General features: G+C 49.6%; 1 protein-coding gene and 1 non-coding gene across 2 annotated transcripts in view; both read right to left on the reverse strand.

Moving 5' to 3' along the window:
* ATP2C2 (ATPase secretory pathway Ca2+ transporting 2) overlaps positions 1 to 15,190 on the reverse strand; it is an 81,142-nt gene that overhangs the window by 32,555 nt on the left and 33,397 nt on the right. Inside the window, exons 3-5 of the mRNA XM_035024509.1 lie at positions 9,289 to 9,399; positions 6,745 to 6,861; positions 851 to 940 (exon numbers count right to left, since the gene is read on the reverse strand). Coding sequence (XP_034880400.1) covers positions 851 to 940; positions 6,745 to 6,861; positions 9,289 to 9,399 — 318 coding nt within the window. The remainder of the gene's footprint in view (positions 1 to 850; positions 941 to 6,744; positions 6,862 to 9,288; positions 9,400 to 15,190) is intronic.
* Positions 10,104 to 10,232, reverse strand: LOC118023910. Its single transcript, XR_004682932.1, has one exon. It is a non-coding gene; the product is annotated as a small nucleolar RNA SNORA63 (small nucleolar RNA).

The raw sequence follows: 15,190 nt of genomic DNA on the forward strand, positions 1-15,190 counted from the left end.
GAGCCTGCTTTTGCATTTTAAAAGAGCACATGACAGACAGAGGGAAGCAGGAAGGACAGTCATCAAAAGGTATTCAGTAGGAGCCAGATATAAAAGGTCATATATTGTATGATTCCATTATATAAAATATCCACAGAGGTCATAGAGACAGAGAGCCGACGGGTTTGCCAGGGGCTGGGAGGTGGCCTGGGAGGGGTGGGAAGGGGGAATGGGAGGGTTCTGGGAGGGGTGGAGAGGGGGAAGGGGAGGGGTCTGGGGAGGTGGGCTGGGAGGGGTGGGGAGGGGGAAAGGAGGGGTCTGGGGAGGGGGATGGTAGGTAGGGTGGGGGAGGGGGGCTTCCTTTTAGGGCCGTGAAGTATTTTGGAGCTAGCTAGACCTGGTGGTTGCACAGCGCTGGGAATGTGCTAATGCCACTGGACTGTATGCTTTAAAATGGTTAATTTTTTAACCATGTGACTTTCACCTAAATTAAAAAAAAAATTCTTTTTAAATAGGTGCTCAGCGGTTACATCCGGGGAAGGGCTTACAAATGATAGCTTTGTGCAGCATGCACAGTGGGGTCATGGAAGAGGACTTCACGGCAGTGTTGTTCCCCAAAGAAAGACACCAGAAGCCCCCCGGGGTATCTACCAAGACAGTGATGGCAAAATGACCCAGGACACCTCCACGGGAGTGGGGGGGGGGCGGTAAGAGAAGGACGAGGATTTGCTTTCCTTTCTTTCTGCTGTTATTTCCTATTTTTTTCTCTACAGCCACACTCTTTTTCCTTGAATAAAATATGCCAACACTCTGCAAGCCCCTTGGCAGCGGGGTCTGGGAGGCAGCGCAGCCCCCCACCCTCCCCACTCACCATGGCGATACTGACGGCATCCTCATACTCCTTCGTGAGGATGCTCACCAGGGCGGAGGCCAGGAGCAGCAGGATCAAGGGGTTCTTAAACTGCAGAGAGAACACAGGGTGGCGGGGTAAGGGTGCAGGGTTCTCTTCTAGTCCCTCAGCTCTGCGCTCAGGGCCGGGCTTCCAGGCCAGCACTACAGTGACCCGCCCCCTCCAAAGGTTCTCCTCCACCCAAAATCCTCCCCCCCCACTGCAGTTTCACTGACACTGACTTCCTGGGGGTCATCCAACACTGTGCCTGTCCAGACAGCAGCCCTGGCCCTGCCTTGGAGTTCTTGGTCTCCACGACACTGAGCCTGTCACATCTCCACGACACTCCAGGTCCCAGCCCCTCTGGTGGCTTGCCAGCTCTGGTCCAGCATGGCCAAGGGGTCCCCTTTGCTACGCCAGGTCCCCAGTGCCATGTGTCCCAATCACACCAACCTGCTCCTGTAACTGCCTCTGGGGGCTCCAGGGGTGTCCCTCCTGAGAACAGGTGCCACAGAAACTTCCCAAGAGGATTTTTACTTTATTGCCTTATGTATCTACTCCCTCGTTTCACAGATCTATTACATAGTAGCTCATGTTACAGCCCATTGAAAGGAAACATAAAGACAAACTCACAAAAATAGGAAGAGAGAGAGTGGACCAAAGATCAAGATCAAAGTAGGAGTTAAAATACCAATATGCTAGCCCTATTTTTGTGGTGTCAAATGGGGCTGTGCGTTTGGCCTTGAGCTTCCCAGCAGCCAAGGCAAAAAGAGAAACATGATCAGATGTGTGATTCATGCTGCTCATGAAAAGAAGCACATCAGTGTCATACCAGTATGGTGCATGAAGGGATTTAATGCCCCTTACTCCCCACCCCAGACTTGCTGGGCTTCATCTCCTCTGAATGAGGGACAGAACATTTTGGGGTAATGTCACCAGCAGCCCTGAGTTAGCCACAGCATCTATTTTGAATCCTCAAGACTGAACAACTTGACAACATTCTACCTTCTTTGCTACAATCTTTCTAGGATTGTATCAAGAACTTGAAACATGCATCAGAGTTTCTGAGATGGACCTTATTTAATTAGCTACAGGTTTCTCCAGAAGGGTGAAGACTTCCGGATATAAATAAACCATCGGTTAATATTGTGGACTTCGTAAAGCATTCCATGGGCATGAAGTCACAGATTAGAAAAAGGCCTTAGATTAAAACAGCTTCAGGGACACATCACCCAAAAGCCAAAGGTAGGATTTGTTCAGACTTCGCTTCGAACAAAACTGTAAAGTGGTGTCTTTGAGGCCTGTGGGGAAAACGGACTGCGGACTTGGCACGTGAAGTGGACCAGGCCAATGAAGTGATAATGGTACTAGCGGGACAAGAGTATTGTCGTTATGGTTAAAAAAAAAAAAAAAAGGGGGGCAAGAAAAAGGAACACGTCCTCTAATGATAGAGATACATAGGAAAGTACAGATGGCAAAAGGATTTAATATCTTGAATTTGTTTTAAAATACTACAGAGAAAAAGGGAAGGATAAAAGTGGGTCAAATAGATGGATAATTATTGAAGGCAGATAATGGATATGTGGGGGTCTTTATACTATTCTCTCTACTTATGCATAGTTTTGATATTTTCCCTAATGAAAGATTTTTAAAAAGGTTTTGGCCAGTGAAGTCCCAATTTTGGTTCTGAGAGCATCTGACAGTGCTGGACGTGGGTGGGTCTGGGGGAGCTTGCAGAGGGAGGGGCTGCACTCGGAGCTGCCTGGCGGAGCTCACGGCCAAGGCCACACACTCGCCAGTGGAGGTGGACAACCCCTTTCTTCAGAAATCCGGGTAGGATGAAGTCCAAGAGCAGAGGGAAACTCGAGCTCAGGAAAGCCCAGTGGAGGGTGCATTACATCCAGGGCTGCTGTGATAAATGACCACAGCCTGGGGGCTTAAGAGAACGTCGTAGGCAGATTCTCTCACACTTCCGGAGGCCAGAACTCCAAATGAAGGTGTTGGTAGGGCCAGACTCTCTCTGGTGGTTCTGGGAGAGAATCCTTCCTGCAACTTCCAGCCTCTGGTGGTGGCCTGCCATTGTGTTGTTCTTGGCTTGTAGACACACCCCTCCAGTCTCTGCCTCTGTGGTCACATGGCCTTCTCCTCCCTGTGGCCATCTCCATGTATCTCCCCTCTTCTTATCAAGGACACCAGGCATTGGATTTGGGGCTACCCTAATCTGGTAGGACCTCATCTGAACTAGTCACATCTGCAAAGACCTTATTTCCAAATGAGGTGCTATTCGGAATTCCAGGCCAACACGAGTTTGAGGGGGACGCTATTCAACCTAGTACAGAGAGGAAAAACACCTCAGTCCAGCAGAGCTAAGAATAAGATTTCATTTCAGCCCTGAGCCCATCACAGACTTGCCACCCGGTTGGATAGAAGTGAGGTGAGAGATGCACAAACAGGGGCCGAACACCCAGCACGCACCAGGCACCGGGATTCTCCAGGCCACCTTCTGAAGCTCGGTTATCCTCACATAAGCCTGGCCTCCCCTGCCTCAGGGCCTTTGCACTTCCCCCTCTTGCATATCCTTCCTCCAGACCCTCACACAGCTCCCTTCCTCACTTCATTCAGGTCTCTGCTCAAAGACTGGCCCCTCAGGAACCAGTCAAACGGCTCCCCTGAGCATGCAGTCCAAAATAGCTGCCCTGCGATCACTTCCTAGCACCTGTCCTGACTCGTTTCTCCCCACCACACTCACTGGCTGATGCATCACATATGCCCCAAAGCAAAGCTGGTCTGGCTGCCGCTCCCTGCACAGTGCCCAGCCCATGGCCAGGAACATGAAAAGCACTGACCTAGAACGAATGAGTCCATGAAACAGCAAGCACCCAGTTTTGGGCGGGGAAACCTGAGGCTTGGTGGGGTGAGAGCTCCTACTCAAGGTCACCTAGCAGAGTAGAGATCAGCACAGGTTCAAGTCCTCCTGCGCAGGTCACTTCCATAATATGCCACCTGGCTCCCTACCCTCCCCTCCCTCCAGGCTACACCCAGCCAGGACTCTGGGAGCAGCAGGTCTATTTCTGGACAACAGGCCCCTCCAGCCATGGGCTCAGGGCTAGCTCAGGGGTGTGCAGTCCTGGCCGGGGCCACTCTGAGTGCTGGGACCGGTGCTGGTCTCTAGCCAGGCCTGGATCAAGTGCCACCTTGAACCCCGATTCCAATCCCATAGGCTCAGCCCTTGCCTGAGCTGGACCTGGACAGTCCTTCAACACTGACATCACCAGGTGCCCTCCTTCCCCATCTTCAGACCATCCCAAGCACCTGCCCAGTCTCATCCAACACAAGCGAGTCACCAGGAGACCCAGCAAACAGATGCCAGACCCAACGGGAAGGTCCCACCACATGCCACTAGGGCTGCTCTGGCCATGGATGGCTAGACTCTTCCTGGCTTGGGGCCCTTCTAAGCCCACACATAAAGGGAGTCAGGCAGAAAGGTGGTCTGCTACAGTTAACAATAAAGCCAACCGACATTTTACTGAGCGCCTCCCATGTGCCCTGCTCTATGCTAAATGCTTCACCTGCACCATTTCTTAGCCTCTTCCTAACCCGATGACACAGGTACTGTTCAGTATCCCTGCTTGAAAAACGAGCAACCTGAGGCTCTGAAAGAAACTGAACTGTCCAAGGATTCATGTAGGTTAGCCCGATCCAAAACCTGTGTTCTTAACTGCTACACTTCAATTAGGGCCAACTGGTAGACATGGCATGGGGGGTACAACATTTATTAAGTCCTTAACATGTGCTAAGCTGTCCTTTTCTCATGTAAAACTCAGAACAGTGGGTATTAGACCCATTTTCTGGACAGGGAAAACTGAGGCTCAGGGAGGTTCAATAACTTGCTCAAAGTCACAAGGCTAGAAACTGGGATTTGAACCCTAATCTACCTCTGCCTTATGATTCTGGGGCAACATGTCTTGAGTCATGCCAAGGTAGAATTCCTAATGGTGATTCTCTTGAGACAGAGAGGTAGGGCAGCCTTGTGGAGAGCTCCCAGTCACTGGAGGACATGGGCAGGATAATCCTAACACCTGGCACAGAGCAAGTGCTCAGCGAATGTAAAGAACTACTAAGTGAGCACAGACGATTTTCCGTACTCGTTGAGGATGGAAAAACACGGCCATCGGGAGCAGTCTGCCAGTCCTGCGAGGATGCCCACAGACGCATCCCTGACCCGACAAGGCTAAGATGAATAAGCAGGTTCCCTGCTCTAAGAAATTTAAGAGATCTCCCTCCTGGAAAGGCCCTGGCTGGCGTCTGAAGGAGTGTTAACAGGGCAGAGGCAGGAGGGAGGATGGCCGCGGAAACGGGAGAGCGGTCCTGGCGGAAGGGGCAGCCAGAGCAGGACAGACCGAGGCCCGGGGACAGAAGGGAGACTGTCCATCCCCACCGCCCGTGTCAGCTTGCTTCCGTGAACTCCAGCTTCCAGGAGCCGCCGCCGCGTCCTTCCAACCCTGGGGTTCCGGGAAGCTTTCGGGCTGGCTAGAGCCACCTGCGGACCCAGGAGCTGATTTTGGTGCCAAATGCATCAAGGAATCACGTCCCCAGGGTGCAGAGACCTAACCAATGAGTGGCGTGGGGACGGGAGGAGAGTAGAGCTTGAGATGCTGCAAGGAGGGCTGTGATTGGTCCCCCAACCGACCAATCACGAAACTTTAAACGCTGAGCCAATAGGAAGGCTGCTGCAGCCTGGGAAAGCCGGGGAAGCGCAGACTGGAGCGACAAGTGTCAGGGATGGGAGGGAGTTCAGGAGACCAGGAGGGGAAACCGAGGCAGTCTGAATGCCTTCGGGTATCTGGGGTAGTCAGCCTGTTAACTGGGGTTTCTGAATGGACACTGGGTAGGTGGTGGGGGTGCTGACTTCTAGACCAGAACTTGCAGCCATGTGTCTTTCAAATTTTTCTTTCCTCCTCCCAGGGGCTTCCAGGCATCCGACTTGTGCCATCCATTCGGCACGGTGCCAGCACCGAGGGCAGAGGCCAAGAAGGGCAGGGGCTCCGGAGCCAGCTGCCTGGCTTTACTCCCTAGCATGCCACTTACTGCCGTGGGACATTAGGCTCCAGCTGCCAAACAGACTACAGGACAGCCAGTTAAATTTGAATTTCAGATAAACAAGGGACAATTTGTTTGGTATAATTATGTCCCATGCAACATTTGGGACATACTTATATTAAAGTAACTGTATTTATCTGAAATTCAAACTTAACAAGGCATTCTGTATCTTTATTTGCTAAACCTAGCAACCCTACACAGCCTGGGGGAAATATTTCAACTTCTCTGTTCACCCTCCTCATCTCAAAATGAAGATTAAGAGGAAGATGAAGTGATGGGGCGCCTGGGTGGCTCAGTCTTTAAGTGTCTGCCTTCAGCTCAGGTCATGATCCCAGGATCCTGGGATTGAGCCCTGCATCTGGCTCCCTGCTCAGTGGGAAGCCTGCTTCTCTCACACACCCCCTGCTTGTGTTCCCTCTCCCGCTGTGTCTCTCTCTGTCAAATAAATAAAATCTTAAAAAAAAAAAAAAAGAGGAAGATAAAGTGAGTTAATGCTTACTTATTTACTCACTCAGCATGGTGCCCAGCATGTGAAAAATCCTCTATGAATGTAACAACTATTATTCATGATCGTGGCTGCCTGGGTAGTTTCAGATCTACTCATGGCCATCTCTCCTGCTGGCTAAAACCAGCCTGAATGAGCAGGGAGCCTTCTTCATCTTTGCACCCCTGCACCCCAAGACTGGTCCAAAGACACCCCCAATCAATATTTAAAGAATGAATGACTATCCCACCCTCTCTGGCTTTTACAAGTTAATGCAAGGAATGACACCTACCTGATCAAGATATTTCTTCCACACGGGTTCTGTGTTATCAGCGACAAATTCATTCCAGCCATGGACCTGTCTCCGTTGTGACACTGAGAACTCAGACAGCCCATTTTCTAAGTCCACCTGGAATGACACGGTTAAGCACGGGCTCACTGATGGGCCCTGAGTGGCCAGGGAGCCCACCTCACAGAAGTCCCACTTCAGAAGCCAGTCGCGTCCAAAATGGACCAGGAAATTGGATTGTCCACAATGGAGAAGGAACTTGTTCAAAGACCCCGAGCAAATAGGAACAGAGAGAGAAGGAACACCCACAGGCCAGTTCTTTCTCACTTTCCTGCACTTCTGCCCTATAATTACAGCAGAAAAGACAAACTTAAGCCTAAATTTCAATGAGATTGTAGCAGGGAGAATTCAATGGGATTGTATGGGGGGATTCCAGAAATACAGAAATGCTTATATTTTCTTCTTTAAAAAAAAAAACGAACAGGTCTTGGGAACCTGAAAAGCTGCAGCTGCTATACATCATGGTATGGGGATTCCTCAAAAAATTAAAAATAGGATCCCCACACGATGCAGCAGTTACCCTTCTTGGCGAAGAGATACCAAAAGAGGTGGGTCTCGAAGGGATGTGTGTACACGCGTGTTCAAAGCACTGCTATTCTTTTTTTTTCCCCCAAAGATTTTTATCTGTTTGTTTATTTGAGAGAGAGAGTATGAGTGGGGGGAGGAACAAAGGGGGAGGGAAAAGGAGGGGGTAAGAATCTCAAGCAGATTCCCTGCTGAGCGTGGAGGCGGATGACACAGGGTTCCATCCCATGACCCTGAGATAATGACCTGAGCTGAAACCGAGAGTCAAGTCAGAGGCTTAACCAACTGAGCCACCAGGCGCCCCTAGCAGTGCTATTCTCAATAGCCAAGAGGTGGGAACAGCCCAGGGGCCCAGTGGTGGCTGAGTATACCAGTCAGGAAAAGGCAGACTATATGATCCCACTTACATGAGGTGGTGCGAGTAGTCAGATTCCCAGAGGTGAAGAGGAGGAGGTGGGTGCCAGGGGCTGCATGGTGTGCAGCGGGGAGTTACTGTTTCATGCAGACAGAACCTCAGTTTTGCAAGATGCAAAGAGTTCTGGAGGCTGGCTGCACAAAATGGGCTCAATACTCCTGAACTGTACATCAACAATGCTTAAGACGGCAAATTTTACATTGTGCATTTTACCATAATTAAAAATTAAAAAGAAAACAACAGAAAAAAGGCCCCTCCATAGAAACAATAGCTAAAATTATTATATCGTATATACACTGTACCAGATACAATTTCAAGTCCTTTACACAAACTAACATTAAATCGATAATTATGTAAGGCAACCTTGTTGTTCTGGTTGCAGCAAAGGTATCCTTGTTTTTAAAAAGTCGGCCACAAGAAAGTTGTACGGGGTGAAAGAGGTGACAGAGAAAGCTGAACTGATTTCTAGATTCATTTCAAGAGAGAAAGAAAACCAAACTTGTTTGCTGAACAGGGAAGACATCTAGGTGAGGCAAGACTATTTCCTTCCCTTAATACTAACAAGGAGGACTTGAATTTAAACAGATGTTTGAATTATTCTCAAGAAAACGCTGGCATGATGGGACACCTGGGTGGCTCAATCAGTTAAGTGTCTGACTCTTGCTTTTGGCTCAGGTCATGATCTCAGGGTTGTGGGATCGAGCCCCACGTCAGGCTCTGTGCTGGGTATGGAGCCTGCTTGGGACTCTCTTTCTCTCCCTCTGCAGCCCCCCACCCCAACTCTCTCTCTCCAAAAAAGAAAGAGGGAGAGAGGGAAGGAGGGAGGGAGGGAGGGAGGGAGGAAGGAAGGAAAAAAGGCTGGCATGAAACATGGATTTCTAATTGTCTTGAGAGTGTGGCATATGCCCCTTTATTAGTGGATTTTTTTTTGCTTTCCCAAAGTGTGGTGGGTTATGCGTAAATACACACACAGACACACACACACACATCACTATGCTCAGTTTTCTAAGTAAATTAAAAACAGAAGGCAAGCAATATTCTTTAGCCTCAGAGAAGAGCATCATGGAGGGAAGGTGTTGTTTGGTTGGGTGTTTGTGTGTGTGTATGTTTTCTTGCATTGGCCTGGAAGTCAAATTCACTTGAGAAACATGTAAGGGTTTGGTTTCAGTAATTGCAAACACCCTGGATTATAAAGGAGGAAGTGTGTGAACAGGGGGTGATTAAAAGTTTGAACTTTCTTGTCAGACCACCTGGATTCAAGTCTCACTGTGCTCCTTTGGAACCGTGTGGGTTCCCATGTTCTCTGGGTCTCTGAGTAAGAGAAACAAGGATATAGAGATTGGGTAGGGTTCCTGTCCTCTGGCAAGGACCCCATGAGGGTTGGTTCCGTTGACAGCAATGATGATGAGAGTCCATGTGGGACATCAAAACAGTTCAACATCAGCAGCATTTTCTAGCAATGATGATAAAAATGTATAATTTGTGTTGCTTTCTTCTGAAGCTAAAAACCTTACCATACTAGCCTCAAAGGCAAATTCAATACTTACATAAAATGCTTTGGCCAAATCTTCTTTGTGGCATTTGCTTGCCTCCTTGGGTGACAGAGCTGCAACTGTTTTCTCTTTTTCGATGGCTTTCAATTCACACTGCCCACCAATCTGTGAAAAAAGCAGGATTGCTGTTAAGTGAATTGTAATTTTGTACTGATATGCTGTTTTCAAAGTATTAACATACACAGAGAAAATGCACATATCTTAAGTACAGCTCAAATTCTCACAAACTGACCCACACAGCCCGCCTCCAAATCAAGAAACAGACATTACCAGCCCCTAGAAGCTACTCGTGCTCTCCTCCCACTGGAGGAAGGGTGACGACTGTCATGGTCTCTGTCACCATAGGTTTGGCCAGGTCTGAACTTCATATATAAAAAGTAACCTGCAATAGCTACTCTCCCATGTCTGCTTCCTTCCACTCAACAGTGTTAGTGAGATTCATGCATGACCTGCACGCAGGGATGGTTGCTAATTTTCATGGCTCTTTAATATTCCACTGACTGAGTCTATCACAATTTATTTATCTGTTCTACTCTTGATGGACCTTTGGGTTGTTTCCAGTTATTGGTTATTACTGATGCATCTATTTTTTTTTTTTAAAGATTGTATTTATTTATTTGACAGAGACACAGCGAGAGAGGGAATACAAGCAGGGGGAGTGAGAGAGGGAGAAGTAGACTCCCCGCTGAGCAGGGAGCCCGATGCGGGGCTCGATCCCAGGACCCTGGGATCATGACCTGAGCCAAAGGCAGACGCTTAATGACTGAGCCACGCAGACGCCCCTCAAGTCAGTGTTTTACTTGGTAAACATGTCTGAGACCATGCATCCCTGGCTGCTAAGCACCATGGCGGACAGGGCTAGAAAGGTAACAGCTTTATTTTGAGCAGGGGGCAGACAAGGCAGCACTTTACAGCTACATTGTAACTAGATCCTGCATCTGATGCATCTATTTTTAAGCAAACTTATTTAACAGACTAGGAATGTACCAAGCTGACAGAGGAGGGCAATAATGAACACATTTAGAATCCTGATTCCTGAACTTGTGGGATCTTGGTCAAGTACGTGCCACATTGTAGAGGAAGCCCCCTGATGATGACAGGTGATATCACAGCCTGTTCTGTGTTTCATCTGCAATAACCCAAGGGAAGGGAGGAACCAGCTGAGTTCTGGGTATCTGGTAGGCCTGGGAAGCAGTCATATGAAATACCTGAAGGGCATGGGAAGACATGATAGCACAGGAGATCTCAATCAGGAAAATGCTAGGTATTTTTGCAAAGTGATTCCTAGTATTCTGATCCCCCAGGACATGATAATCATCTTTTCCTTTTCCAGCAGGTTGTCAGGCACTGGGAAGGAGGAAGGGGAGGGAGTCAGTGGCCAACCTCTTCCTTCAGCTAGAATAGAGATGGCAAATTCCCCTCTTCCTTCTTGCTGGCCCCCCATCCCCAATAGGGTCTCCCAAATGCCTTGTTGCTTAGAAACGCTCTGCCAACCACATCCACTTCCTGGGATTGTTCTCACTTGTGCTGTGACCACAAAGCATGGACACGATTACATTCAACAGGCGCCCCCAACTTTCATGACCTCTCCTTATGTCAGCGTTTAAGAGTAACGTGCATCACAAAATGAGACAGAACATTTTTTGTCCTGTTCATAAGCTCTGGTTCCATCACCCCAAATCAGACACTCCATTCTTGTTCACACCACACGTGGACTCAGTCCTGCCCAGCTGGCCATTCCTGGTCTTGCCATTTCTTTCTGGCCATAACCACACCCAATTCATTTTTTATATAGCATCTGAATGACCCTGAAAATCGTAAATCCAGTCCCCACCCCACACACATGCACCATGCTTGAAACATTGGATAGATTCTACTTACTGTCAGGATAAAATCCCCAGTTTTCCATATGGCTGCAGCAGACCCCACCTCATGTCCACCCTCCAGCTAAAACCCCTAACTCTTAGACCCATGAAACACAATGCTGCCTGTTGGAGGAGTCCCGTGTCCCCCAGGAATAGGCTGTTCCAGGGCTCCTGTGGGGGTCCTGGTGGCACATTCATGGTCACGACACTGTTACTTTCAATCAGGGGTTCTCAACCAGAGGCAGCTTTGTCTCCAAGAGACTTTGGCAATGTCTGGAGACCATCACTGGGGGACAGGGGTGCTGCTGACACCTGGTGAGTGGAGGCCAGACAGGCTGCCAAGCATCCTACATGCATCGGGCATGCAAAGAATGACGTGGTATAAAACCTCAGTAGTGCAGAGGGTGAGAAACCCTGTGTTAGACATGGAAAGATTATTCTGTCTTGATGTCTTCCCAGGCCAGATCAGAGCCCACTCTACCCTCTCAGCATCCTGGACCTCTCCCTGATGGAACCTATACAATTGCCAGCAAGAGATTATCACTGAAATGTCGCTATCTGCGGAAAGTGCGGCCACTCTGCAGGGTGGCAACCAGTGCCTGGGACTTGGGGAGTGCTCCACGAGCATTTCTCAGTCATAGCAGAGGACACCAGTCGAAAGGCGCGCGCCCTCAGCTCCACTGAATGGATGACTGGATGCATGCTCTCAGCCACAAGCCTCAGTTTACCCTCACCCTAGTGTTGCCCAGGTCACAGCCCAGCTCCACTTGCCAGCACGTCACCTCGGGCAAGTGACAACCTGTCTGATCACAATTCCCTCATCTGCAAAATGGGGATGATGATGCCTCCCTCATAGTGCTTTTGTAGAATCAAGCAAGCATGGGCACATGGAGGGCTTGATGCAGTCTAGACCCACCTCCTTTCTGGGCTACACATTGGAGACGTACGCACTCACTTCTCTCATTCACTACAGTGGAGCTTAGGAAGGAGTTGTCTACACTCGCCTTCCCTACCTTCTGACCTCCCGTCTCCTTCCTAACCCACTTTGGCCAACCCCCTCCTGGGTTCCACGGCTGCTGGGGCATGGTGTGGACCAGAACACCATCAGTCAAGGCTCGCTCTATCTCGCTGTGGGGCTGTCAGTTTCAGAAAGCAGAGCCCTTGGATCCGGGGGTGAGCGCATGCCCCCCGAGCCCCACCTGCGTGCAGGGGACCTCTGCCCAGGATGCTCACATGTGGCTGGCTCACTCCCTCTAGAACACACACTCATCCACATCCATCTGGTGAGAATCCCAGCACGTGCCCACTGCCACTAGAGTGGCTCATCCTCACTGAGGTCAGGTGCTCTCTCTGGGGGCACCCCTGGTCCTCGCTTCCCATCAAACCCGATGGGGGGGCAACTCTCCCTTCTCCTTTATTCTCTCTTTTTTAATTAAGATGAAATTAACATAACATAAAATTAACCATCTTAAAGGGAACAATTCTGTGGCATTTAGTATAGTTCCAATGTTAGGCAGCCACCCCGTCCATCTAAGTTCCAAGACATTTTCATTCCCCCAAAAGGAGAGCTGGGGTGCACGATCGATTGGTCACTCCCCTCCACCTCCCCCAGCCCCTCGCTGCTGCCACCGATCTTCTCTCTGTCTCGAGGGATTTACCTATTCTGCATATTTCATATGAACAGAATCATACAATATGTGATCTTCTGTGACCCCTGGGTGATATCCAAAGTTTTGTTTGCCCACGGCAAAGAGACCCACGTGGGCCTGCCAGGGCTGGTGATGATGTGGGGCCTTCCCAACCCCTAAGGAAATGGTCTGGAACCTAAGGACTTAGAGCGTTCTTAGGGTGTTTTCACGAAGCAAAGACGGCTCAGAGCTGACGTTTAACCCAGGAGTGGCTTCCAGAGGAGCCACTAAGGGCAAGTATGACATTCACTTAAAGATGAGTTGGCTGACAGAGTGAGCTGGGAGCTCACTGCGGGGCAGGTGCTCACGTGGCACCTTGCAGGGCAACCAGCCTACGCTGAGCCAGGAGCCAGGCTTTCTCTGCCTTCCCGTCTGGCTCAGGGGATTCAGTTCATTGCAAACACTTACTGAGTTAGACCCCAGTGATTGCTTCCCTGTTTAAAGGGCTTAGACATTGATTTCTTTAAGATATTTGTCCAAAACCTCCCCCGTGCCTCCATTTCTCCCTCTGGAAAGAGGGTTTCAATAGCAGAGACTCATAAGGTTCCGGGGGCTAATAGAAAACTGGACACGGAGCCCCAAGTGCAGCGTCTGGCCCCTGGGAAGCACAAGTGAACAGAAAGAATGGGAGCTTGCACAGGACACACATATACTAAAACATTACTCACTCTTTATCAGAAATGCAAACGCAACTGGGTATCTGTGCAAATCTGGTGACGCTGCGAAGGAACAAGCCGAGAGACACTCATGCCCCAGTTGGCAGTGTTGTGATAGGGACACCTCATTCTAGAAAGGAGACATGCAGGGGTGTGATTCAGAGTGGGGGTGGGGCTCAGGCCTTGAAGAAGGTAGAGGAGTGAGTTCCCTGGGAGGGAAGAGGGGACCAGCTGGGCTCTGGAAGAAAAGGCAGGAAGGTGCCAAGCAGAGCAAATTGTCCATTTGGGGAACCCCAAGTTGCCCTGAAGTAGTGACAGAGTGAGGCTCTGACAGGTTTCAGAGGGAGGGAGGGAGGGAGCCAGAGAGGAAGTCAAGGGCCCAAGGAGCCACACAGCCCTGACTCTTCAAGAATTTCATAATGTGGGTGGATGCAGTCATTGGAATCAAGGCACTTGGGGAGGAACAATGTAAAGGTCACAGTAACCCAAGAACAATCAGGCAGCCAGGGTCATTAAGGAGGTGACATTTGAGAGGAGGAGCAAATGACCCAACTCAATGCAAATTCTTCCTTCTTTCCCAGACTTGTGCAACGGTCTCTCCTACGGCACATGTCTGTGAATTACCCAGTTATGCATTAGCCTGGTGGTTCTCAATGAGTGGTCCTCAGGCCAACATCACCTGAACATGTTAGAAAGGCAGATTCTCAGGCCCTACCCTGGATCTAATGGATCAGAAACTCTGGGCATGGATCCTGCAATCTGTGCTTTAAGAAGCTCTCCAGGGGGGGGGCGCCTGGGTGGCTCAGTTGGTTGAGCGACTGCCTTCGGCTCAGGTCATGATCCTGGAGTCCCTCGATCGAGTCCCTGGATCGAGTCCCGCATCGGGCTCCCTGCTCGGCGAGGAGCCTGCTTCTCCCTCTAACCCTCTCCCCTCTCATGTACTCTCTCTCTCTCTCTCTCATTCTCGCTCTCTCAAATAAATAATCCTTAAAAAAAAAAAAAAAAAGAAGCTCTCCAGGGGACTGCACTGCACTCCAAAGTTAGAGAACCACTGGGGTCTTGTAAAAATACATTACTGTGGCCTATCCCCAGGCCAACCAACTAAGGGGTGGCGCTCAGACAGCAGGAATCCTAAAAGCACCCCCCCTTTTTTTTTTTTGGTGATTCTAATATGCAGCCAGAGCTGAGCTGAGGATGCCAAGCTGGGAGATGCACTCAAAGAGCAATTCTATACAGTCCTGGTCTTAAGGGGCCGCCATCTTGGAGAGAGAAGGCCAGGGCCAATGGACCAAGCACCAGGCTGGGAGTGCTGGGCTGGGAGAGCTGTGGAGTCAGTTGAAGCAGGGAGAGTTCCTTCTGCTTCCTGGGGGAGGGGTGAGGACGAGACCTGAGGCAGCAGGGGCCCCCACGTCCCTCTAGAAGTTGGGCAGACAAGAGAAGAGATGCCCAAGGAACGGGTGGCTAAGAACAGTTAACAGGTCACAATGAGGATAACATATCACAACCCCAGCAATAACATGTAATGCAATGATGCAGCAGATATAACAGCTAACATTTTGGTATCAGACAGCTTACACAGCATTTGACATCCACAATCTCATTAAATCATCCTTCCAGCCCTTTGAGGTGGGTGCACTTTTATTTATTTATTTATTTATTTATTTATTTATTTATTTATTTATTTATT

Source organism: Mirounga leonina, unplaced genomic scaffold, assembly GCF_011800145.1.
Source record: "Mirounga leonina isolate KUSES-001 unplaced genomic scaffold, KU_Mleo_1.0 Mir_180, whole genome shotgun sequence".
Classification (NCBI taxonomy): Eukaryota; Metazoa; Chordata; class Mammalia; order Carnivora; family Phocidae; genus Mirounga; species Mirounga leonina.